The sequence below is a fragment of the Epinephelus moara genome, chromosome 23 (genome assembly GCF_006386435.1).
Source record: "Epinephelus moara isolate mb chromosome 23, YSFRI_EMoa_1.0, whole genome shotgun sequence".
NCBI classification, from domain to species: domain Eukaryota; kingdom Metazoa; phylum Chordata; class Actinopteri; order Perciformes; family Serranidae; genus Epinephelus; species Epinephelus moara.
Window position 1 is genome coordinate 17,489,141 of NC_065528.1, and position 25,863 is coordinate 17,515,003.

At 41.3% G+C, this 25,863-nt stretch overlaps 2 protein-coding genes across 2 annotated transcripts in view; one reads left to right on the forward strand and one right to left on the reverse strand.

Moving 5' to 3' along the window:
* The window catches only part of LOC126385260 (synapsin-3-like), a 135,951-nt gene that overhangs the window by 63,441 nt on the left and 46,647 nt on the right, over positions 1-25,863 (reverse strand). The window lies entirely within an intron of this gene.
* LOC126385083 (metalloproteinase inhibitor 3) lies at positions 4,211-25,782 on the forward strand. The gene is made up of 5 exons (XM_050036608.1): positions 4,211-4,540; positions 14,687-14,769; positions 17,428-17,539; positions 19,534-19,655; positions 22,468-25,782. The coding sequence occupies exons 1-5, from the start codon at positions 4,411-4,413 to the stop codon at positions 22,663-22,665; spliced, it is 645 nt and encodes a 214-aa protein (XP_049892565.1). The 5' UTR covers positions 4,211-4,410; the 3' UTR covers positions 22,666-25,782.

The following is a 25,863-nucleotide window of genomic DNA, read 5'->3' on the forward strand; positions in this document are numbered from 1 at the left end:
ACATAGGTTAGGTTTAGGCAACTAAAGTCATGTAGTTTAGGTTCAGGAAAGTAAAGTTACGTACTTAATGTAAAGTTATGTACTTCACGAAAACTTACGTACTTAATGTAAAGTTACTTAGGTTAGGTTTAGGCAACTAAAGTCACGTAGGTTAGGTTCAGGAAAGTAAAGTTACGTACATCATGTTACATTATGTACTGGACCAAAACTTACATACTTAATATAAAGTTACTTAGGTTAGGTTTAGGAAGGTAAAGTTATGTAGGTTTAGGAAAAGAAACATGCTTTGACTTTGTCCCTTGATGTACTTGACGCAAAGTTATGTAGGTTAGGTTTAGGCAAGTGAAGTTACTTAGGCTAGGTCTAGGAAAAGAAAACATGGTTGGGCTTCATCGCGTTGCATACTTAGTGTAAAGTTACATGGGCTTTGTTTAGGCAACACAACTTAATATAGAATAGGTTTAGGAAAGTGAAGTTACGTAGGTTAGTTCTAGGTTAAGAAACATGGTTTAGCTTTGTCACGTTAGGTACTTAACGTAAAGTTACGTAGGCAAGGTTAGGCAAGTGAAGTTAGTTAGGCTAGGTCTAGGAAAAGAAACATGGTTCGGTTTCGTTGCGTCACATACTTAACGCTAAATGACGTAGGTTAGGTTCAGGCAAGTAAAGCTACATAGGTGACTTTCAGGCAAGTTTAATTAGGTAGGTTAGGCTCAGGAAAAGAAACACGTTGATGACGTAAATTAAAATAACTCAGAGTTCACTTGATTACACATGGGACACAAATATCGGTGTCTTGGAGTAAAGTTGTGTGTTTGTTTGACCCATTCACCACCCCGACCCACCTCCTTACATGGCTTTAACTCTTTATACTACTTCCTTCTTTACTCATGTCTGTAAGCACATTGGTCACGTGATCACAACCTTCCCTTTAACGCAGATTATATACAAATTCTGGTGCATTACTTTATAGGCACGAACAATGCATGAACAGCCTGCCACAGTGCTAAAATGTCTTCCATGTCTTTGATGATTAACTAAAAATTAAAAATAAAATCTGCTTCAACTCAATGACACCGAATGTATTAACTAAAAGTGGAGCCTTCATGTGCCTCCACAGCTATTGTTTCTAACTCTTTAGAGATAAACAGTCATCTGGTCTGCCTCTGCGGACTGAAGTAATTGGGCTCTACTCTGCATTCAATACACTGTGAGTATTACTAATTAAGGGGGCGTCAGGGGGCGGGCAGGATGACTAAGTGAGACTCTGGGTAAGAAGTGAGCAAAAAGAAAATGCTTTTAACGAAATAAAAGAATAAAGCAGCCAATATTTTGTATCACTTTGGCTTTACTTAGAGGGAAAATGTGTTTCCAGGGTTTAAAATATATTAGAACGGACAGGAATTGTCGATTAGTTGATCAACAGTGATACCCTGGTACTCCTGTACAAGAGTCCAGACCAGATTAGCCTGAATGGTAAACTACAGAGCAAGTTTTTCATGATAATAGACTGGTGCAAGGTGATTAATCCTGCCATTAGTTGTCTTCTTCCTTCAACCTTTCCCACTGTCTTTTCACTCACACCCTTAGTGGCCTGAACTTTAAGATGCAAGATAAAAACACTTTAGTTAATGATAGCTTCCTTTGAAAAAAGTAAGTTGTTACAGTTGCTGGAAATTGTCTAAACTGCAAGGATACTTTTGCTGCTGGGAAAATGTCAATTTTCGAGTCCAGACCAACCCATAAGAGCCTTCGTCTACGGACCTGGCTTAGCTGTACTTCTGCATCTCTGAGAAGAGGCTAGATGAGTCTTTAAATAAACCCTGTACCAGTTTATGATGAATACAGAGAAACTTTTACTTTAACCAGCCCGGTCTGCAGACGAAAATGTTGGCTTTATACATTTCTGCAAACCACAAATAAGTTATATTTCCACGTGTATGTATCACTATTATGTTATGACCACTGTTTGAGTCAACAAAACCAGCTGTGCTTTAGTGAGTCATTGCTGTGTTTTCATCTGCTCTTTAGGCTCCAATCAAAATCTGCTCTTTAGGCTCATCCAACCAGGATGATCTACAACTACCGTGGAACCCCCCATCTCATCAGTCCTTGGTGCATCTCAGTCCAGGCAGCAGCAGGAGAGTTCTGTATAGTCCAAGTGTTGTCTTTCAATGGAAAAACTCAATCATCAATCAATCAGGTCTCTGTTCCACTCTAAAATCTCACCTTCTTATACCTTTTTTACTTTCCCTACATGGACATCCTTCATTAGATCACCTACTTTACAGTGCCTTACTAATATGATCATCAATGAATGTTTTAAGTCACTCATTAAACTATCTTTTTAATCTATTCAACCTTGTCTCCCAATGCTGCTTCTTAATGAAACCGTTGTGGAAACGTAATCGCTGTCTGGGTTATGTTTACAGAGGTTTCTGTCAGTGATCAAACACTGCAAGCATGCACCGCGCAGGCTTCGCAAAGAGGTGGTTGAGGTAGGTGGCAAGTGTCCAACTGGCAGGACCTTGACAAATCCAAGCTTGAGCGCACGTCAAAACTCCTGTCTTAGGTTTACACAACAAAAGCATGTTTGTTAAGGTTAGGAAAGATCATAAATTGCCAAGGAAGTGGTTGGGGTAGGTGGCAGGTGACCAAATGGCAGAACCTTGACAAGTCCAGCTTGGGCTCGCTTCCAATCTAGGATTAGACAACAAAGCACGTTTGGTAAGGTCAAGAAAGATCCCGATTTCGGTAAATGTTGAAGAAAGGTAATAGAAGAAATATTGCTGTGGTTGCTGCGACTGGATACTGCATTGCAAGAGTGTGTTTTGGCAGAAAAACAACTGAAATACGTTTTTACTGAACATTTACCGATCCTCTCAGTGTCAACATTTTTGCGACAGGCCCAATAATGTTAATTAGCAACATTTCTTCCTTCTGTTAATAAAACGTTTCCTTTAAAAACACATTTGCTGTTTCAAAATAGTTGTATATGAACAGAATTTCTAAGAGACAGGGCTGATCTATTGGAGGAACATCTAGGATAAAGGTCAATTTCACACAAATTTCTAGCCAATCATGAAAAACTGTGTTTGACTTATTTCTGTATTCATAGTATTAGGTAGATGGCGGGTTGTACATATTGCAGGACCTTGACAAGTCCAGCTTGGGCTCGTGTCCAGACTCCTGTCTTAGGTTTAGGCAACAAAAACATGTTTGTTAAGGTTAGGAAAGATCATGATTTTGCTTAAATGTTAGGGTTTCAAATTAGCTGTATATACATGGAAGTTCTAGAAGACAGGGCTGATGTATTGAAGGAACATCTGGGATTAAGGTCAATTTTAAACAATTAATTTTAAAGAAATTTAAATTTCTAGTTACCTATTCCCATATTCATAGTATTAGTTCAATATTAATTTTATTATCTATCTATGTTTTTTTAGGTTTACATGATGGTGCATTAGGTCCATTGAGAGTAAACATGAATAAATAAATAAATAAAATAAAAAGGGCTTTGCTTCACTTTGTTGGATCAGCTTCTTCACATTACTCCACTTACAATTGCCCTTATATGCAGTCCTTAGTTTATGCCATTTATATGACATAATACTGATTAATAATGTTTGTTTTTTACTGCATAAATATACAAATATATGCATTATTTTTTCTAAATTGTTTGTATCACTTCAGCCTTTAACCAGCTCTGACTTTCCTGACACAGGTCTGAAACTCTTTCTTTACACTTCTTGCTGCTGCAACTTTTAAATCTTACTTGATTTTATGATTTATAGTTTTATAACTCAATGACCTTATGAATCAGTTATTCCACATTTTAAACTGTTTTAAAAAGATTATTATGATTATTATGTTTTTCAATACATCCTCAACCATTCTCATAACTATTTTTCAGTCTAACTTTTATTGTGTAGGGAAATAAGACCACAAATGGTGAAGTAAAATATGCATAACATCTTTTAGCCAATCTTATTATTTTATTTTCTGAACACCACTGAGACACACATTATCTTTTTTTTTTTTTTGGGTCGGTCTGGGAAAATAAGACGAAGCAGAGTAAAGTTCCAGTATGTCATCGTGTCTGGTGTCTGTGCTTCCTAATGGCATCACCGGCCGCTGATTGGCCGCCCCGCCCGCGAGCTGCAGAGGTGGAAAGGGGGCGTGAACGCGTCTCCGGCGCGCTATATGTACGGCTGTGCGCCTCTCCGGGAGTCAGGGGGAAACGCTCAAGCGAGGCGAGAAGCAACAACAAGCAGCGCACAGCAGAGCAGCGCAGAGAGAGAGACTTGGACATTACACACACACACAGCCTGTTACTCCACAGCGGATCCGGCCGGACTCCATACCCTTTAATCCAACAGCAGCAGCAGAGAGGAGTGGAAAAAGTTTGGAGACATGCAGTCAGTGTACCAGCACCTGATCAGCCTGCTGTTTATCTTCAGCAGCCTGCAGGTTAACCAGCTGACGGAGGGCTGCTCGTGCGCTCTGACGCACCCGCAGGACGCCTTCTGCAACTCCGACATAGGTAAGTAACGGATTGTACCGACTGTTTTACTGCTGGAAATAAGCGTTTCTTTCATTTTACTGAGGGCAGATGTTGAGATACAAGTGACCTGTCAGTCAGTACAGCAGGGAGGACTGACCTGCGATCAGTTTAATGGATGTGCGTCAGTTAAATCTCTCTTCAACAAACTGTTAACTCACTAAGTTGTAAACTTATTTTCAGTTTGACTCGAGTGTTGACACCAGAACTACTATTATGAGAAAACTATTATAATGTATTATGGCTCTCTCCAGCACCGCAAAGTGTTTTATTTAATCTATTTAATCCAGATATATTGTAATATAATGTAGTTTCTGGTCAGCAAAGGACACCAGTGATGCTTCTTAAAGTCAGGGATTCCCTAACATCTCCATGCTCTTCATCCCCACATCGCTGAAGTTTTGGTTTTATCATATTTTTTGAAGCTACAGGCATGTTTGTGTGGCTCAAAGGTGAAGTATGAGCAGTGATTTAAAGCTCCACAGTCAGCTTAGATGTTTCACATAATGCTTATTTATCTGCACTCTGTGGTATTTCTCTGTCCGCTGGGTTGTAACTCAGATATGCCCGGCCTCTGGTACACAAACAGCAGATGAGTGGGGGGGTTTATAGCTTGTTTTACTGCCTGGTTATGCTTTCACTGACTCCCCTTGAATAATATGAACTTGGGATGTGGCTTAGCCCGGAGCGCCGGTCCAACCTGGCCTCTGTTTTTAGATAACACTGGTAAAGACTCTAGGATTATCTGATCTGCCCCGTAGGGTGAGAGGGTGTTTTTGGGTTGGGAGTTGCAGGCGGTTTTGGGGGGCTGAAATGTGTCTATGGGGCAGGATGGCAGCTGATTTCTAGTGGGGAAGGAAGGAGTTTATTTGACTGACGACCTGTCACTTTTTGAGAGCAGCTGACATTTTGCTTCACTATCATTTGACCCAAAAATGCGAAACCGTCATGAGGCTCTCTAAAACCCTGACACATAATCAAACAATAATCTCTCAGTCCTAACTGAGCACACACACACACCCACACACACACCCACACAGCAGCCATGTGTGTAGCCCATGTGTTCGCCTAGTGTCAACTGACACGCTACAAGGGAAGTCCTACATTCTGCAGCAACACCCCTGTACACACACATAGACAAACACACACTCAGACGTCACTGTTCATGATGCTGCAATTACTACTGGTCACCAGTAGAGGTGGTAATCATAGACTACAGATTTCTTATTGATGCTCTAACAACACAGTGAAAGAAAGTAGACTCTATTTTTAACATTAAATTCACCTTCACACTCCCATTAAGTGTTTTTTATAGCAATTTTATGCCTATATTTCATTCCTTATCCTTTAAGGTACAATTGTGTCATCAAGGGGAATCAACCCATTCGCAAGAATAAATGTTGTACACTTCTGCAAACCATGGATACGTTACATTTGTACGCTAATATGCATAGATACTTTGTAACCACTGCACCAAAACCACTTAGTCATGGTTAGGAAAAGATCATGTTTTGGCTTAAAATATTAATACCTGTTGGCAGGAAACACAATAATGTCTTGGTCACTTTTCGTGGCACTATCTGCAGTGGAAACACAGTGACGGGTTGCTAAAAAATATCCGCATTCGGTGGCTAGAAAGCAGTCTGAAGACACAGCAACGACTTGCTAAAAAACGGCTGGTTTTGTCGTTTGTTGGTCCGAACAGTGGTCTAGAGATTGGCAAGCGTCTCACCTAGATGCCACACTATCACTATCCACCATCCCCTCCACCTACTGATGACAAACTCAGTTCATATACCATGTAGGATTGTGGAAGAATGCTAAATTGCTTTCATCGGCAAGAGAAAATTGGTACCACTTTCATGTCAGGTAACATAAATATAAAGCTTGAGCTAAGATAGCCTACATAAACTAGCTTTAACACTTTAGCACAAAGTTAACAAACAAGATAATACATGTTAATTAGTGAGCTTTGGAGGTGCTGCTAGATGGATTTTGTACTTTGGGCAGAGCCAGGCTAGCAGTTTCCCTTGGTTCCAGTCTTTATGCTAAGCTAAGCTAACTGGCTGCATGCTCATTGAACTCTCGGAAAGAAACAAAAAGGCATTTTCCCCAAACTGTTGAACTACTCCTTTAATTATGACCTCAAAATAAAAATCCTTCATAACCAAAGATACAACATATTTTGAACAGTCGTTCTTCCCATGATGCAAAACTGCCTGTTTCTACTTAACTGATCTCCTATGGCAGCAAGAAAGACTTCACATAAAGGCCATGCCATGCCTTTAATATGCAGTTTCATTAGCCGTGTCCTATTTCTTCTACCCTGTACATCATCACTGCACTACAAGGTTTTCCTCCTCCAACGGCTCCTCCAAATGCAGCCAAGAAAATAAGGCTTCTTTGGCCAAATTCAGCGGACACAAGCAGTGTATTTTATGTAGGCGTAAGTCACTTCTTTTAGTTCTGACGTGGGCGGGAGCTCACAATGATGCTTTGGTGAATCCTCTGTAGAGTGTTCAAGGGAAGGAGGTGCAGGTTTAGCCTACTAGCATTCTGAGGACCCCACCTTTATGACACAAGTCCAGTGAAGTAGGACAGATCTTGCAACCTCAGGAGCCAAACTAGTCACTCTATGTCTCCTGCTCTTTGGTAAACCCTGATCACCAGGCCTGCGGGAGCTTCTTCAGCCAAGTGACCCGGTTGGAGCGAGTGAAAATGCCGCCTCCACAAACACTCATGCGATGCCTTTCACAGTCCTTCAGATCTTCAGATAGCTCATGGTGCTGGCAACCGCTGAGCCTTGCCAGTGTAGAATCTGGGACTGACTTCAATGGGCGCAGTGATCAGCAGTGAGCCTCGCAAATCCCATTTTCAAGGTCCCGGCTTAGCCCGAGGTGTGCTTTGAATGCTCGTGGCCCCTCTTGCACCTTGGCCCTCGGAGGGAAACACTTCTGAAACACCGGTTGGATGCCAAGGTCACAGCTTGTAACGTTCGTTAATCTTGGTCAAATTTACTTTTCCAGGACTTCCTTAATTGGAATGAACAGTCCAGACTTTGCCTGAATAGTATAAAGTGATCCACCTTAGCTTCTATTGTCATTTTTCCATGTTATGATTAAAATGCATATATCCAGAATAATGTTTAAGCAAATCAACACATCAGTTTAAAGGTATAATGTAAACACAATTTAATGTGATCCTCCAATCAAGATTCATTCATGTCCTAACCATCTATTTCTATCCCTTTAAACTAAAACCTGTTCTTCTGCTTGCGTCACCAAGCCCCGCTTAAACACACAGATGTGGAAAACAAATGGCATGGGGTTGAAATGCTAATGCAGCGAGGGAGAAACCCTGTAATTCTCACCATCTACATCAAAGGCGACAGGCCTGAATCTTCCCAATTTAAGACCTGTAGTTGAGTTCAAAGCTCTTGTTTTCTTGGCCTCGACCCATAATCACCCGCAGGCACTCCACTGGATGAATCACAATTAGGTTAAAGGGTTGGAAATTGGGTTATTGGAGTCTGTCTCTCTTCATTTGACACATTTGAATTGAAATATTTCAGAGCGTGAAGGTGCTCCAAGAGCTCGTTCCCTTCATTTTGATGGTGGTATGTCAAAGAGAGACCTGGAATACATTTGAAGTAATTTTCTTGCCTCCTGTTTGAATCCGTTCCCATAAAATGCCCTTTTATGTTCAGAGACGTCTACTACAGTCCATTTGGCCGAGTTTTCATCCTGTCAGTTTTCCCTGCTAACATACCTGGGCACCAGGCAATGACCTGGCTGCTTTCTTGTGCCGAGACCTAGTTGGCTGCTATTAGGCAGCTGGTTTAAAGCAGCCCATTCACAGGGGGAAATGAGCAGCGCTTGTTTTTCCAAAGCCCTCTGAAAGCAAGATTAGAGGCCCGGCAGTAAACTCTGACCCTGAGATTTAATATCGCTCCGTAAGGACGCTAGTTCCCAAGCGCTCGGGGTGACAGAGCAAACCTTTACATGCTTGCACCGCGAACCAGGTCAGTTGCTGAGGATTAGCGTGATATGTGTTTATGCTCGATTTGGGGTTGAGGATCAGGCCATTGAGAGAAACTGATCCCGCCCTGCTGTGGGTATTTTGTGCAGTATAGAGCAGCTTTGTGCAGCATAGCAGGTTTAGAGTGATGCATGGCCTGGGGCTTTGTGACGGGGCTCTCCTGGTACCAATACACCCTTCTTCTACTAATGAGTAGTTAAATCACTACTCCCTCCATCAGCCGCTCAACCCTCCTCCTCATCGTGCAGGTCAACAGGTGACAGATGATAACCTGAGCGAAGCCAGGACTCCTGTTATGTTATTATGTAAGCTTGAATCAGATACCCGTAGTTTTCCCAAAAGTGAGCTAAAATACGACGAGATGTCAAAGGTTCTGGATTCCGTACAAGCCTGGGATGTTCGTCCTATGAGCTATTAGTATCAAATGTCCAGTTCGTCCCTCCCTTCTCTGGTGATGCTCTTTTAAACAGGAGGCCAGCACAGGGGCGATGGACATCAGCCCAGCACACACTCATGATACAACAACTATTGCACCACATAGTAATGATTTATTCTCCTCCAGTTGCACTTGCTGTAAAGGGAGCTTTGAGCAATTTGACCTTTATCAACCTTGCAACGATTGTTGCAAGGTTGAGAGGCAGCCAGCGAGAAAGAGACACGGCAAGTCAGTGAATGACAAAGATAAAAAGAGAAAGATATGAAAAGCAGGTACCAAGGTAGCGAGCATGCCCAGATAACGACAGGCCAGCTGACAAGAATTCAGGTGCTGGCAGTGACACTCTTTTTCAGTGCACTCAAAGATACTTACTAATCTGGAGACAGAAAAGAATTTCTGTTAAATATCGCGGCAAAGCTTCCTTTAAGCTACAGTCGGCAACCTTTTTAGAAAATATGACCAACTTTTTTAACTGTCACTATATCCTGACTGTAGTACATGAGGCAAATGACAAAAACATCATGCTCCTCTAGTGCTCCTAAGTGCATTTGCAAGAATCACAAGTGCAACCAGTTTGAGAAAGTTTGCCCTGGCAGGTGGGAGGTGCCTCGTTTTGGCGGCTGGGTCCCAAACATTCTCATTTAACAGCTAAACAGTATACTAAAATATGTTTCTGAAAACATCTGAGGTGAGGAACAGGCAGTGCAGTAACAGAATCTTGATTCATATTTGATCAGCGCTGCCTGGATTGACTGCAGTTCACGAGCTGACTGCCTGACAGCTGTGATTGGCCAAAGTCTCCCGTCACTAGCTAGATTTTCTATAGGCTGCAAACAGAGCCAAACTGAGATACAGAGGTCAGGTTTTCTCTCGGACCACTTGAATTGCAATATGCTCAAAGTTTACTGTGAGATTTTTGCCACATGATGCCAAAATCAAACTGCCTACCCCAGCTTTAAGACACCAGTTTTAGCTTGGACAACTTAGATCAGCTAGCATCACATTTAGATTTAAATGACTAGTTGCTTAGAAATTCCAATGGCTCAATTGGACAGAACCATTGTTGGAAACTAGAAGTCATCAGGAATCAGAGGCAGTGATAAAAAGTCCTGCTTCCTTCCTTTTCCATTTTGCCAACCAGTAAGTGCACGTTGCAGCCGTTCTGCTCCAGTGTTTCAGCGGATTCAGTTTCAGTGTTTATTTTTGAGCGTGGTAGTGTGTCGTCTTGAGAATTCCTCTTCCTCCCACTCGCCTCCTCAAACTTGGACCACTTTCTGCATACTAAAATCACCGTCACTCGCCCTGTGCCTCGCTTTCTTTCTCTCCCTCTCACTCACTCACTCACTCACTCACTCACTCACTCTCACACACACACACACACACGAATGAGTAACCTTATTCTTGTCATGCCTGCAGTTTGCCACATTGTACGTAGGCTGAAATAAATGTTTAACTAAATTACATGCTCACCTTAAGATTTAGCATTTGCATTCACGCTTGTGTAATCCCCTGCTTCAGGCAAGAGATACTGGGTGAAAAATGGATTCACTTCTTCTTCTTTTTTTCCTTTTTTTGCCAGACCCTGGTTACCTCTCTTATCATGAAAAGCCTCCCACTCTTGAAAATGTATGTCAGATCCTCTGCAGAAGATGAATACTTGTGCGTCACGGCACTGGCCTGTAATTCCTCATGTTTAGCAAAGTAAGAGGCAGAGAGACTCTTACATCACAGGATAGAGAAGCTGATAGATATTTCAACTTACCTACTGGATTATTAACCTTTCTAATATTCATTACACAAATAGAAAGAGGTATTCATATTTTAATTTGATTTTAAGATTCAAAGTATCTGAATAAATTCAACCAAGTAAGATTGCAAATACGAGCACTTCAGCTGCATTTTGTTCTGCTACAACCACCGAGGTGATGTCACAGACTAGTTGCTGGTGTGCAAAACACAGGCAGTGCCAACGACGATACTATCTGAACCTGGGTGATGACGTTAGACAAGAAAATACAGGTGGATGATTGCTGTGAAAAGGAAGAACCAAACACTAGGATCAGACGATCGTGTAATAACTAACGTTCACAAGAGTGATCATTTTCTGTAAAGTGAAAATTTGCATTGTCTTTATCTATAATAGCATCCCGAATCTTGGCTGGCTAGTTTGTGCATGCTAACGTTATTACTTTATTTACGCAAGCCATTACATTAATAAATGTTGGACAGCTTTCTAACAACATTAGCTGGCTAAACATGTCTGCTACCAACTTGACTCAAAACATTAACATGTCAAATCTTCATTTTAAAGAAAATGATCACTTTTGTGTTGGTTAATTACGATTCATTTGTTAGCTAACATTACGCACCTGAAATGAAATGAGCACTGCAAATACGATCGTCTGAGCCAACTGTCCAGTTCTTTCTTTTCACAGCTATCATCCACCTGTAATGTTTTTATGTAACGTTACCGACCAGGTTCAAATAGTATAGTTGTTGGCGCCACCTATGTTCTGCTCACAAGCAACTATGTACCGTTTCCTTTAAGTGTTGGTCAATCACTCCTTTGCTGAGTTTATTTTTATAGATCTGTGCAGCATGACAGCTCGCCATGACCACCCGCTGCTTTGTTAGCGCTGTACTTTGCGTGATGAGAATGATGCTTTTGCAAACCAATCCTTATAAAGTACAGACTTATGTACATGTAGAGGTAGTTAAAGTGATGAAGGGTTGAAACTTGAATCTTCACAGTATGTCGATAGTTGCCAGTTGAAATAAGGTGATGTGAGATCGCATTATGAAACTGGGTTAAATAAACTCGTTGACGTGAGAAGGCAGCCCTGCAGTCGTACGTAAATATAACTGCTGAATTGAGAGGAGGTGAAGGGGTCACTGCAGGGGAATGACACAAATCCTCTGTCTCTGGAGCAGCTGAGGCCCTTCACACATTCCTCTGAGTGATGGCACCATCACCGGCCAATTAGTGGCTGCCGTCCAACAAGAGGGGACCTATCTGGGTGTACTTGGGTGAAATCAGCTGACCCGTGGCCCTTCAAACACGGACACTTGTTTCTCCTGAGGGTTGGTTTCGAGGTCAGGGCAGAGGAGGAAAGTAGGTTTTGGGGTGACTTTTGAACATAACGGCAGCAGTGTGTTTAACGGAGGCAAGAGTGTCCTGTTATATCTGCACATTCCTCTGTAATTGTGCACTGCTTCCTCTGTAATTGCAGAGGCAAACGTCTGTCAAACTGCATTTGGGAACATTTAGCAGAGGTCCGTCATGCAGTAGCGCTCTTGGTTCATATTAAAAGAGTTGACAGATTAATGGATCAAATGTTCTGCGGCGAGTTATTGTGAAAGGTCAGACAGCGGCAGGCGGGCAGGGGGTTGGAGTCAGTGAGTTCTAACAATCACCTACATGTTCTGCTGAACAGACGGTGTTGCATCATATGCAGTTTGAAAGATTTTTGCATTTTGCAGGTTTGTAGAGCTGCATAGTTGATATTCTGAAGCACTGTTTGCCGTTTTCAGCTGAATAAATCCTAGCCCAGTCAGCAGAAGACAATGTTGGCTTTGTATCTTTCTGCATACCCCCATATACGTTACATTTTTCTGTTTCATATGAAGCATACAAATGTGATGTAATTTATGAGCTGACTTCCTTACTGGGAGTTGGAGGGGATGGTGGATGGCATGACACGTAGGAGAAACGCTTGCCTAGATGCAGACGACTGTTCGACACTAGCAACTTACAAAACTGGTTGCTGCATTTCCAGCGGGTTTTTAGCCAACAAATGTGGGTATTTTTTAGTGACCCATCACTGTTTTTCCACCAGGGATAGTGCCACGAAAAGCAGTTGTTTTTACCAAGACATCGCTGTGTTTCCTGCCTGGATAATGCCATCAAAATTGGGGTTAAATGATCTTTTCCTCACCATAACTGAGTACTTTTAGTGCCTAAACCTAACCACACATTCACCAAAGCATTACTGAAACGTAAAGTTTCAACATATCCCCTACATAATAACCTACAAATGTAATGTTTACAGAAATGTACAATGCCAACATTTTTTCTCGCAATTACATTAATATGTATCAGCAACTCTTTGACAGATTGCCAAGAAATTTTATTCAGACATTCGTGGTCTCCAAGGGAAGAACTGTAATAACTCTCGCGATCTTCTGACTTCTACCACAGTCATCAGGTCAAAATTCCACTTTGTCCGACACTCATCCTCAGCTGTTTATTTGTTTGGTTTAAATTAGCTTGTGTTTGCATGCTAATACTCAAAACTAAGATGGTGACCATAGTAAAAAATGCCTGCTAAACATCGGCATGTTAGCATTGTCACTGTAAGTTTGTAAGAATGCTCACTTCGCCATCTCATTCGATCACCACACCTCATCTGAACCCCATTTGTCCTTTTGACATGGTCGAATAGGAAGGAACTATTTTTCCAACACACCAATTTAAGTTAAATGAACTAAATGGAGAACACTGTATTCCTATTGGTGAGCTGCTGGATGGTCACATTCATTTGATTTGTTAATACTGGCTCAAAATAAAGTTTTTGAGGTTGTTTAAATAAACTCTTGGTTCAAACCGGGGTCTTCATGTCCAAAATAAGTTTGTGGTTACCACTTTTGGGTGGCCGTGCAGTAACTGCTTCCTATTTGAGTTTTATTTTTATGCCTATTCCCATTTGCCTGGAAGTAGGACAGCTAGACAAACACAGACCAAACAGAACATGCCACATGCCTCATTTCTTTCCCTTAGAAAAGAATGAAAGGCTTCTCATTTTTTCCCTTTCTGGGGAATGTGAGCCCCCGAAGAATGCGTTAAGGAAATTCCACCGGGAGAAGATAACAAACATGGCCTGTGTTAGTTGTGTCTGCGGCCGGTCGGCTGTGGGCAGCAGGTGAACTTCACAGAGGATTGACTGCTTATGCAGGGCCCGCAGCTCTGGTTAGACTCTATTCACCGGCTCAAATGATCACTCATTTCTACACTCCCAGCTCCCTGGCCTTTCACAATAAGCCCCCTTACGCCAACGTGAGTGAAAGCAAACAAATCAAAGTCACCGCTGAGCATTTTCACCTTGCAGACGTTTACATGAGGGTCCTGCACACAGATAAGATCTTTTTCAAGCCCTGAGCCCAATATAGAAGGAAACAGAGGAGACACACACTGCACCCTTTTCCCCTTGTATGACTGTGGTGTTTGTAACCTACAGGAAGCTTACTGGAGTCACGTTTTGCCAATTCTGACCTGAATAACACAACTACAAAATTTTCCTGAGACTGCTTCAAGTTCTACCTTTAGACACCAGTAGTGAGAGAGAAGCCTTGCCACATGGATGAGGCCTCTTTCCCTCTAGTTTCTCTATCAAACTCAAAACTCCCTGTAGTGTTTTTTCCCATTGGCCTTCCCTGGCAAACAGCAGCAATGCAGAAAATCGGATAAACGGATTAACTGTGGTGCCAACCGATCCTGAAATGGTATTCATAATGGGTTTGCTAATGCCTCCTACTGGCCGAGGCACAGTGTTATTTGATGGATTGGATAGGAAAGCTCATGGTTATATGTTAGAGGAATGTTACAGTTTGTTCAGATCAATTCAAAGTCATTGACCCGTCTCTCCCTCTCTTCACAGTGATCCGAGCTAAAGTGGTGGGCAAGAAGCTCCTGAGAGATGGACCTTTTGGAACAATGCGCTACACCGTCAAGCAAATGAAGGTGAGAGCGTCAGTCCTCTGCTAAAGTGCTGCTGAGTGAGACACTGGATCTCTTTCAGCTTAAAAGGTTCTGCATGCTACATCCAGAGCATTAATACTGCAGCAAAACACTACTTCAAATGTAAAGATATAGTGGAGTAGTGGCATCCTGAACAGAGAATCAAGTCACCTCTGAGCTACCTCTGTGTGTGTTGTAATCTGAGCTTCTCTGTGGTTTGTTGAGGTAAGCTGCTCCAGCCACATGTGCATGTTAGTTACTGCTGATAGCAGGACCACATTATTGCAGAAGCATAGCGCCCACCTTTCAGCTGCCGTTTATGGAGTTAGCAGCATTAGCTGCTAGCCACCAGCTCTGCCACCTCAATGATAAGAACCATGTCGAGACAACTCATATGCTCTGAATTTTGCGTTAAAAGGAATAGTGAGACATTTTGGGAAGCACACTTACTCCATTTCTTGGCAAAAATTACCTAGGGTAGACGCCAGTTTCAAGTCAGTGTGCTAAACATGAAGTTAGAGCCAATATGGCTAGCTTAGCACAGTTAGCCTAGCTTAGCATAAAGACTGTAAGAAGGGGTAAAAAGTTAGCCTGGCTGTGTGCAAAGTTAGGAAAATCCTTCCAGCACCTCTGAAGCTCAAGAAATGAAACGTTACACAAACAAGAACATTGCTTAATGTTAATGATGCTTTCAGTCTTTAAGATAAGCTTTAGCAAAGCTAACAACAACAAACAACTCTAAAGCGAAGTAGTTAAAAAGAAAGGAATATGTTTTTTACTTTGGACGAGCCCAAGCTAGCTGAAACTGAGTAAATGCATTTCGAAAACAATTGAACTGCTCATTTTGCTGTGATAAAGGGAGAGGAAATGAAGGAGTAAACATGCATGTTGAAAACAGCAGAATACTTCTAGAGGCTCTATATGAAATTCAGTGTCTGAGTTATGTGGACATTGTTCTCAACATGGAGGTGGCTAAGCTGGCGGCTAGCAGCTAATGGTGCTAACTCCATAAACAGTGCTAAACAACGGCAACAGTGCTGATAGAGCTAACAGTGCTACCCAGTGGGGAACTTGAAGGTGGGCACTTCGCTTTTGCAACAACATCGTCGAGATATCAGTGGTATCCAACGTATGAGTGACATCAAAATTCAATTCAATTCAATTCAATTCAATTCAAACAACTTTACTGCGGTAAGCAAGCCAGTGGGATACACACATGCATTAATATGCATGTGTGGCTGCACCATTTTACAACAAAACACAGAGAAGCTCAGATTACACATAAACAGAGGTAGCATGACTTTATTCTCTGCTCAGGACGTCATCACTCCATTATATCTTTACATAGCAAATAATGGTTTGCTGCTGTATTAATGCTCTGAATGTTTCTTATTAAACCGTTAACTTGTATCTGCTGAAATAAATGGCATAGGTTGCAATTTATTAAGCTGACTTTTGTTTGTTTTGGTTCTTATTATAGCCCCTCATTTAAATAGATAATCTTTTTGAATAGCGAGTGAACATATTGTTATGCTCAGTGACCCCACATGACAAATTCTCTTCTCTGTATATAATCCAGAATTCTGATTGTAACCACAACGCCATGAGAAACAAACCTGTTTTTCCTCCCGTGTAAGAATATTCTTTGATCTCCTATTTAAAAGCGCAGGCACACAAAATGCCATACACTGGATGTGGCAGCTACAAGGCTGTCTCTCCGCCCCCTCAGCCGCTGTGTGATAGCTGAAAAGCAGTTCGGGGTACTCAGCCTGAAAGCCCGCTCTTCACTTCCTCTATATTCTTACATAACACTGCATATTTCTGACAGATGCTGACATCGGCCTGCTGCTCCGACAGGAGCCAGGCCGGAGGATTAGCGGGCTTACAGGCATTACAGCTCAACCAAACTCCTCACTCCGAGTGTAAACATTTCAACAGAGTCATGCACTGCATCAGTACAATCCCAGTTTGTACAAAAGCATTAAGTGGCCTCTTGTTAGTGAAGCACACAAATCATCACTGTAAGGATTATCCTCAGGAATTAAATGTGACCTTTGCACCTCTTGGGTTATTTATTTGTATTACAGTCTGCTGGTTTATACCACAGACAGTGGTTTTCCTTGTGGGCTATAATAGAATGCGATTCCCTCCAAATTTCAACAAATCCTATGAGACAAATGCCTCTGGCTCTCCCAAACCTCCACAGTTTCAGGCTTAAGTAACAGTTTGTTCTGCTTTTCTGGGAGCGACGCGTCTAAACAGGGATTTCCTGTTGTTCCCAGACAAATAAATTAAAGTGGAGAAAACACAACAGTTCTCAGGGCAAACACTGACTGTTGGCTCTGCATACCCAGGATGAATAGAAGGAGCTGAGGTCCACGGTTTAGCAGTGCCCTTGCCAAAACAGCATCAAAGTCGAAGCACATTACACAACATAATCATGTTATCTATGATTTAGTTAAGGGCAGAACCTAATACTCCTTATCCCGAGAGGCATTCCTTAAGGAATGTTATCTGATAAAGCTGGCGTACTGTTTTCATTCCTGATTATTTATATGAAGAGGTGGAGTCAGGGGTGTACTGTAACGCCGGGGTGAAAGGTACAGTGCTGCACATTCTGTCCAGGTTTTAACTCCAATTTTGTTTCTTGTTCTCTTGCAGATGTACAAAGGATTCGACAAGGTCCAGCATGTGCAGCACATTTACACAGATGCCTCAGAGAGTTTGTGCGGGGTGAAGTTTGACATCAACAAGTACCAGTACCTGATCACAGGTAAGCTGACATTGTTGTATTAATCAAAGGTCAACATTGGCAGGAAGGGTTTCACAAAAGATGCTATAGAGTAGCATTATGGGACATGTAGGATCTGGTGTTTTTGAAGCTTGACCCATACTAAAAGGCAGCATATCTCATCCTCTGCTGCTTAGATTTTGGCCTTACTTTTTTGCCTCTTTTATTGAGCTTAACGGAATTATGTCTCACAACCTTTAAACCAAAATCTGTTTTAACCAGAGAGATGCTGAAAACATTTTAGTTGCCTATTAATTCTTGTTCCTTCTCAGAGGCCTTTCAGAGTATTCGCCTGCAACGTTACGAGTTTGTTTGGCCTGTCGCACTCCCTCACTCCCCTCCTCCCCAAGGACTCCCTCGTTTGTCCTGTGACACAAACTTTCCCACTATTTATAACTCACCATTTGCCACTGTGCGAGCTGGCAAAGCAGGGGGCCTTTTATAAATTTTTGCACTTATTTCCCTCCACGTCTCAGGCCAGAAACAGCAGAAAGCAGTTTTCTCTCTCGCAACTTGTAATTAACAGCTAGCAGGAAGCGACTGGTGTTTTCCAGCAGAAGCTTTTATGAGTTGCTATTTCCAACAGAGGTGCAGTTTACTTTGGACCCTGCGGTGCTTGGCGTATATAACTGTCGCTAAGTCCCGACCTGTAAATACTGTAACTGCACCCCACAGTGCAAGTGAAGGAGCTGGCGTTGCCAGGCAGCGTCAGCTATGTTTACCCAGTCCGGGGTGCGAGTGACGTCACTGTCGTCTTTCCCTGCTCTCAAGGCGTCTATAATAAGTTTCTGCATATGATCAAGACTGCATTATAGGCAATTTAAAGGCACCAGGCTTGGCTCTCCTTTGATCGAGCTTTGAGTGCTCTGGCCCTGATTAGTATTTGAGGAGCATGTCACACACTCAACACCATGTAATAAGCCCGTGAGTGACTCCAGTAATCCCAGTGCGGGGATGCAGGCCGAGCGGGAGGTTCAGGGGGGTCGAAGAAGCACATATTTGTGAGCTGTCAAATTCCTGCGTGGTGACAACATGGTGAAGGAGACATATGGTGACAAATCATGATGTTCCTGAGTGCTCGCAGGCTGCCGCGGTGCACCTGTCTCAGGAGTCGGTAAGCCGCAAACGGTCCGGTTCTAAAAATAGACGTCTGCTGACCTTCTGATATTCAGAAATAGGGGTGTTGGTTTAATATGGGCTTACCATGTGAGATTGTGTTACCATAGATAAACAAGTGGGATTGCTTAAGTGGTATGTTTATATTATCCTATGTTACATGCGGAGGATTAGGAAATTAGATAAATGACAAAATGAGATACCAGCAATATGATGCCAAGTAGATTAAGTGACTGCCAATGAGACTAAGGCCAGTGGAGTTATTAGCTTTGGAAAACACTAGAAATCTGGTTGATGCAATGTGATGCGATTGATTCACAACTTTGGTTCAAACTGAAATTCTGGAATCAGGTTTGCAAGTGACACTTAAAAATATAGTTTTTCAAAAGCAAGCAGAGCCTACAGGCCAAATCACTGTGACATTACGCTAACAACAAAAATCTTGATTTAAATCAATATTAGTCTAATCCTACGCTATATTTGGAATGTATTCTCTGCTTTATCTTGCAAACTAACAACTCAAGGCAGCAGTAGACCAACTCCTGTGTTCTGCAAAGTAAAATTACTAGTTTTGTCAGTGGGGTCTGACACTTTGAGATTACAGCTGTAGCAGTCGCAAAGGGCTGTCTGACAGCGAGATATAGTCGTGAAGATATTCCAAATATAGGGTGCATTTTAACTAATATTGTTTTTTAAGTGGGCCCTTTTTTTATTTGGCTAAAAACGAACCAATTGAGACAGTGTTTGCTCAGCACCATTTCATTTTCTGTACATGACGTAGAGGTTTCCTACACGGAAGTTAATTTAAACAATCACTGTGATTCATGTTAACCATTTGCCTCCATTCTTCTCTTCTTCAGGTCGAGTGTACGATGGCAAGGTCTACACAGGGCTGTGCAACTTCAACGAGCGGTGGGAGCGCCTCTCGTTGGCCCAGAAGAAAGGCATCAACCATCGCTACCAGCTGGGCTGCAACTGCAGGGTGAGTGGAAACCAGCACCCAGCAACCAAGGACAAGAAGGTTGAGGGAAGAGGAGGCAGGAGGAGGAACAAGAGAAGGAGGAGCTAGAACTCATTTCATAACGAAAATGTAACATAAACTACTGCCAAGGGTTGACCGCTTAAATAAAGTCCACTAGAGCGCTTGTTAATGATTACAGTCAGGGTCAAACCAATTCAGGCCCATTCATGCTACTGTTCCACATTTATTTACACTTAAAACGAGCTTCACGGTTACATGGTCGTTGTTGTTGTTATTGAGACTGAAATATGAACCACTACTACACATCATGGATATTCAGAAATAGAGAGAAAACAAGTTTTGCCACTATCACTGGGAGTTATTAAATAACAGCTCTGGAACCAGCCCAAGTCTCCATTCCCAGTTTTTATGTGACTCAAACATGTAGCCTGCCGCTGTGCAGCTGCTGACCCGCCTCGTAAATGTCCTACTGTACAGCAGTGTCCTGGACATCTGCTAACACCATCGGCCCCTATCGCTATAAGTGGATTAGCAGAGAGGCGTATTTGTTCCCAGTGCAGGCCAGCGCCTGTAAACTGTGTTCAGTGCGTACATGGCAGCAGCCCAGAGGCATCCAGAGAAGGCCATCGATCAACTGAGACTTCAGTTTGAGAGTCAGTAAGCACAGGCGGGCGTAAACATCATAACACTTATTAAACGCACTCCGCCGTCCTCCGCATTCCTCCACAAGTGATGATTTAATGCACTGGAGAGCAGGAAGCGTGGCATACCGGTTAGAAAATTATTCTCCGCACAACATTAAAACCACTCAAACCAGGAAGTTATGCTGAACATCTCTGAACCGTGGAGGACACACTCTCTAGGCTTGAATAACAAAAACACCCCAAATGGGAAGTGTGCCCTCTAACTTGCTAATTGAATTTGCTGGCTCATTCAGATCCAGATAAGTGCGGCTCCATGCAGCTGATGACTCCGTTTTGCTGTCACTAAACACAGCGTTTCCGTTCATCACCTCTCTGAGTAGTTATGTGAATCTTCCTGTCAATTCACGCTGTATATTCATCCGTAAAGCTGCTTTTTGTGAGAACACCTGGTGGTGTGACGCACAAGGTAAAACCTAATTGATCATTACGAAACTACAAATTCATCACTGCTTCAGGAATGTGGCTGATATTCATTTAACATTTCATAGCACAAAGTGTACGAATGTCAGGGTACGCTTACTGATTTTGCACTTAGTTATTTAAAAAGCTGCCTTTTTACACCTCATCTATTAATCTGCTGCAACAAATGACTGAAAGGAGAACCTGAAAAGCTGTAGAGCAAAGGATTCATGTTTTAGATGTTTCAACAAGCGCATGTTCACCTTTTCATATTTCAACCAAATCATATATTCACTTCCTTTCTTCCAAGCTTATTTCTTTTGTACAATTGTGAGATCTTTTCATGTTAATGGATCATTAAGCTAATTCTACCTTGCACAAACTTCTAACTGTAGACTCACTGTCGTTGAAGTTGAAAGCTACTGCCAATTATGGCTTACTTCAAACAAAAAAAAAAGCCCAGTACACCGTTAAGCAACCTTGAGGGAAAATGTCCTTCATTTTGGGATATATACATATATGCTTTCTTGTCATGATTTAGGCAAAGAGGCTAATACTCCCGCGTCTGTATGCTAACACTTGAGCCAGGAGACTGTTATCTTACGTTAGCGTTAGCCTGTAAGCAAGGAGAAACGGCTTGCTTGGCTCTCTCCAGTAGCTTGCGAATGAAACATCAAAAAAATAGAATAAAACTAGCCTAATACAACGTTAAGCAAAGTTTAAGGATTGTCCATTTTGGATGTTGGCAAGATTTAGGTGAATAGATTAATACCACTCTCACATCTGTACGCTAAATTTCAAGCTAGAGCCAGGAGATCATTCGCTTATGTTAGCATTAGCCTGTAAGTAGCTAGCTTGGCTCTATCAAGCTTTTTAAAAAGAACCCTTACCAGCTCATGTATTAACATGATAAACAAACAAGATACAACTTATTAGTGATTTAGAGGTGCTAAATGTGATTTTTTGTAAACTTTGCAAAGACCTACTGTTGCCCCTATGTTTCCAATCTTTATGCTCGCTAAGCTAATTGCCAACAATTGCCTCTTGCTAACATAACAATAAACCTATTTCCCAAAATGCTAAACTATTCTTTTCGAAGTTAACCTTACTAAAAAGTGTATTTAAATTAAATTATTTTAAGTTTCAGGAAGTATGGGAAATATGCTTATTTGTTTTCTAGCATATGGGAGACTGTTGCCTTAGGTTAGCATTAGCTTGTATGCAGGGGGAAACAGTTAACTTGGCTCTATCCAGCTTTTAAAAGATACCTCCCAGCTCACAAATTAACATGATAAACAAACAAGATACAACTTGTTAATTGGGGATTTAGTGGTACTAAATGTTAAGTTTTGTAAACTTTGGAAAGGCCTACTGTTTTCCTTCTTGTTTCCAGTGTCAATCTTCTTATCTAACTCTTGCAAGGAAAACAAGCAAAACCTATTATCTAAAATCTCAAAGGTAACTTCAGAGTGTACTTAAATTAAATTATTTTGAGTATGATCAAATGAAAGTGACTAAATTATAAAGAGACCAAGAAAAAAAAGTAAAGGTGGGATTGAGTTTTAGAATATAGTAGGGTACATTATTATAGCAACACAGTGAAAGGATACACAATTTAACTAAAAACACAGTGAGTCTACACTACTTGTTGCTGGTACACAATTTCATGCTTCATGGCTACATCTTTAGTTTCGCTTGTGTCTCTGTAGATTAAACCCTGCCACTACCTACCCTGCTTCGTGACCTCAAAGAATGAGTGCCTATGGACGGACATGCTGTCCCACTTCGGCTATCCCGGCTACCAGTCCCGGCACTACGCCTGCATCCAGCAGAAGGAGGGCTACTGCAGCTGGTACCGGGGCATGACCTCACGCGACAAAACCACCATCAACGCCACCGACCCCTGAACCCCAACGCACCCTGCCTGAAATCCACTGCCGCCTCCCTGACTCCGTCCCATCCTTATCACTTCTAGAGTATTACAGGACTCTTAAAGCTCACTGGCCTGGGTGACAGCCTCATTAAAGGGGCAAAAAAGAGAAAAGAACAAATCCATTACAGTGCCTGTTTCGTAGCACTTCTGATAGAAAACAATACCTTTTTTTGTTGTCGTTCAGATCGCCCTGTTGAACATTTTCCCAAACCACGAATCAAACAGTCCTTGCACCAAACCGTCTCTTCAGGGTTCAGTGGTGTTAAAAAGGTGACAGACATTCATAAGGCCAATAAGTAGTGTAAGACCTTGATCAACCTCTATTGATCTTCAGAACTGAAGAACTAATCTCCAAGACCCACAGTGACCTGTACACAGTTGAAAGTATCAATAAGTATCATTGCTCAAGTAGCGACTTTTGTTAATTAGCTGATTGCTAACCTAGTATTATGTTCTCTTTGTGCATAGAGGCAGTTTATCGTCACAAAAAAAAAACAAGGACTCTCAAAACAAAAGGTCAAGTATCAGACAAATTTCTATCAATGAAAAAAGTATTGCCAATGATCACTATGTAAATTTAAGATGTAAAGCTGTTACATTGTTGCTACCGAACTGCACTTGCTAGCATTAGACTCACGCAGTTCTAGACATCAACAATACAGATCGAGTGCCAATGTGAGGTATGATCTCTTAAAGTTATACCTCTTATTTCGGCCTCAGTATTTTTTCTTTTGAAAATGGTATTGTTTTACAGTGAAGTATACATCGATTATGTTCACAGTTTTTACTGTAACATGTGTCTTTATGGATGGTAGTATCTCTGCTTACCTGAATGTTTGCAATGTAACTCATTTTGCAGTTATATCACAAACAACGCCCTTTCTGTTGCGCACTGTTGAATATCAGAGAAATGCTAAAAATATCTGTCGCAGTGCCAACGTTGTGGAGGGCCGACTTCTTGCAGAGATGGTGATATTTTATTTTTTGCTGTATATAACATAAGCTACAGAAATGAACTCAGCTGAAACCTCTGTAATACATTTATTTATATGTTTATTGGATAACACAGTAACTATGTGGTATTATCTGCAAAGAAAAATAAGAAAAAAATATATAACAGGTCAAAACTACATTGTGACAACCATCGCAGCCTGTGCAACCGTCCAGAATGAAGGACCAGCATCTCCTATGGTATGTACTTATGGTACTATTGTTTGTTAGCTCGATCATAGTTACCCTGACTGGTACTCTTCACCAATCCAGTGAAAGTCAAGTATAAGCAGAGGTTTCAGACAATGAGATATTTTGTAAGTGTATATTCAATCTTTTTGTATTTAACTATTTCAAATGGACATTATATATATATATATATATAAAAAAATGAAAGTAACAATATTGTCACTAAATTCATTCTTCTTCACCTGTTCCCCATCTAGGGTTTTTCTTATTTTTTTTCCCAGTGCTGTACCTTCAGTCCATTCCATTAACAGACACAGATTTGCTTCAGAGGAAGTAACAGCCCCCTCATCATTGACAGTTAAAGAATATTGTATCGCTAATGCACTGAGGTTTTAACCAAGTTGGTGGTTTTAAAAAAGAGTAGTTTGACATTTTGGGAAATTTGCTTTTTTGCTTCGAGATGGATGAGAAGATATACCACTCTTATATGCTACATATGAAGCTACAGCCGGCAGCCGGTTAGTTCAGTTTTCTTAACGCTAAGCTAAGCTAAGCACCTTGTGGCTCTAGTTTCACTTTTAACAGATAGACATGAGAAGGATGCCGAAATTCTTATCTATCAGCAAGAAAGTAAATACGAAACTGTTAGCCTACGTTAGCGTTAGCCTAGAAGCAGGGGGAAACAGCTAGCTTGGCTCTGTCCGGCTTTTAAAAAAAAGACACCTACCAGCTCCTGAATTAACAAATTAAACAAATGACATACAGCTTGTTAATTATTGATTTGGAGGTGCTCAATACAAATTTTTGAAAACTTTGGAAATACTTAATGTTCCCCTCATGTTTCCAATCTTTATGCTAGCTAAGCTAATTGCCTGCTGGCTCTAGTTCAAGTTTAGTGTACAGACATGAGAGTGGTGTCAGTCTTTTTAGCTAGCTCCTGCCAAAAAAACAATAAACATTTTTTCCAAAATGTCAAACTATTGTTTTAAAGTTATGAACAATCTAGCTGAGAAGATTGATACCACTTTTTTATGCTAAATATTAAGCAACAGCCAGCAGCTAGTTAGCTTAGTTTAAAGTCTTAACGCTAAGCTAGGCTAACCGTCTCTTCTTGGCTGTAGCTTCATGCTGAACAGACAGACGTGGAAGCGTGCAGAAATTCTGGTCTATCAGCAACAAATAAGCAATTTTCTTTTTATTCATTCAGCTCCATTCCAAAATGACAAAAATGTGTTTTCCCTCAGTTTTATTCATGTGAAAACAGCATTTAGACCACTTCCTGACAATAAAGTCAGATCATATCAGGGGAGGAGGGCAGCTATGAATTATATCCGACACTCAACAGTAGGCCAATTTTGGTCTGATAAGTTTAACAAAATTACAATAAAATGATTTTAAGTGATGTTAATCTACCCTGTTTAATTTTGCACAAGTACTTTCAACAAAACATCCCTCTATCCATTTTCATTTTTAATTTTTTCTTGCTCAAAATTTCCGTCTGTATAGTCTTTGGCTTGAGTTTGCAACACACAGAAAGTCCTGATGATTTTGTTTTAAAGAGGTTAGAAGAAAAGTTAATAATAACTGACCTTCGAGGGATTTTTTTTTGTACAAAACGTCCTTTCTGTCTTTCTACATGTTGACGAGGCTTTTTCTCCAGCTGTGGCGTTTCTGTGTCACTATTTCTGTGGTTCATGTTTGTGTAAATATACTGTCTGCTTAACACAGAAACACTTGGTCAAGTTTGATCCTTAAAGAAAAAAATCCAATCAAGGAAGCTGTGTACAGTCTGTGTGTAAACACTGATTCCTGAAGTGTGTGTGTGTGGGGTTTCCTTGTAGGGGTTATAGAAATGTTTGACTTAATTTCTGTGTTTTATATTTTTATAATAAAGATTTAATGAAAAACGGGCCACAGGAGGTCAATGGTCATTTCTGTGTGCGTCTGTTCTCTGTATTGTGTTCATAAAGAATAATATCTGCGAGGCACTCAC

Excerpts from the sequence above, each read along its gene's own strand:
- LOC126385083 (XM_050036608.1), top strand. The coding sequence starts at position 4,411 with ATGCAGTCAGTGTACCAGCACCTGATCAGCCTGCTGTTTATCTTCAGC. Across the intron at positions 4,541-14,686 it reads CTTCTGCAACTCCGACATAG|TGATCCGAGCTAAAGTGGTG; the intron begins GTAAGTAACGGA and ends CTCTCTTCACAG. Across the intron at positions 19,656-22,467 it reads AGCTGGGCTGCAACTGCAGG|ATTAAACCCTGCCACTACCT; the intron begins GTGAGTGGAAAC and ends GTGTCTCTGTAG.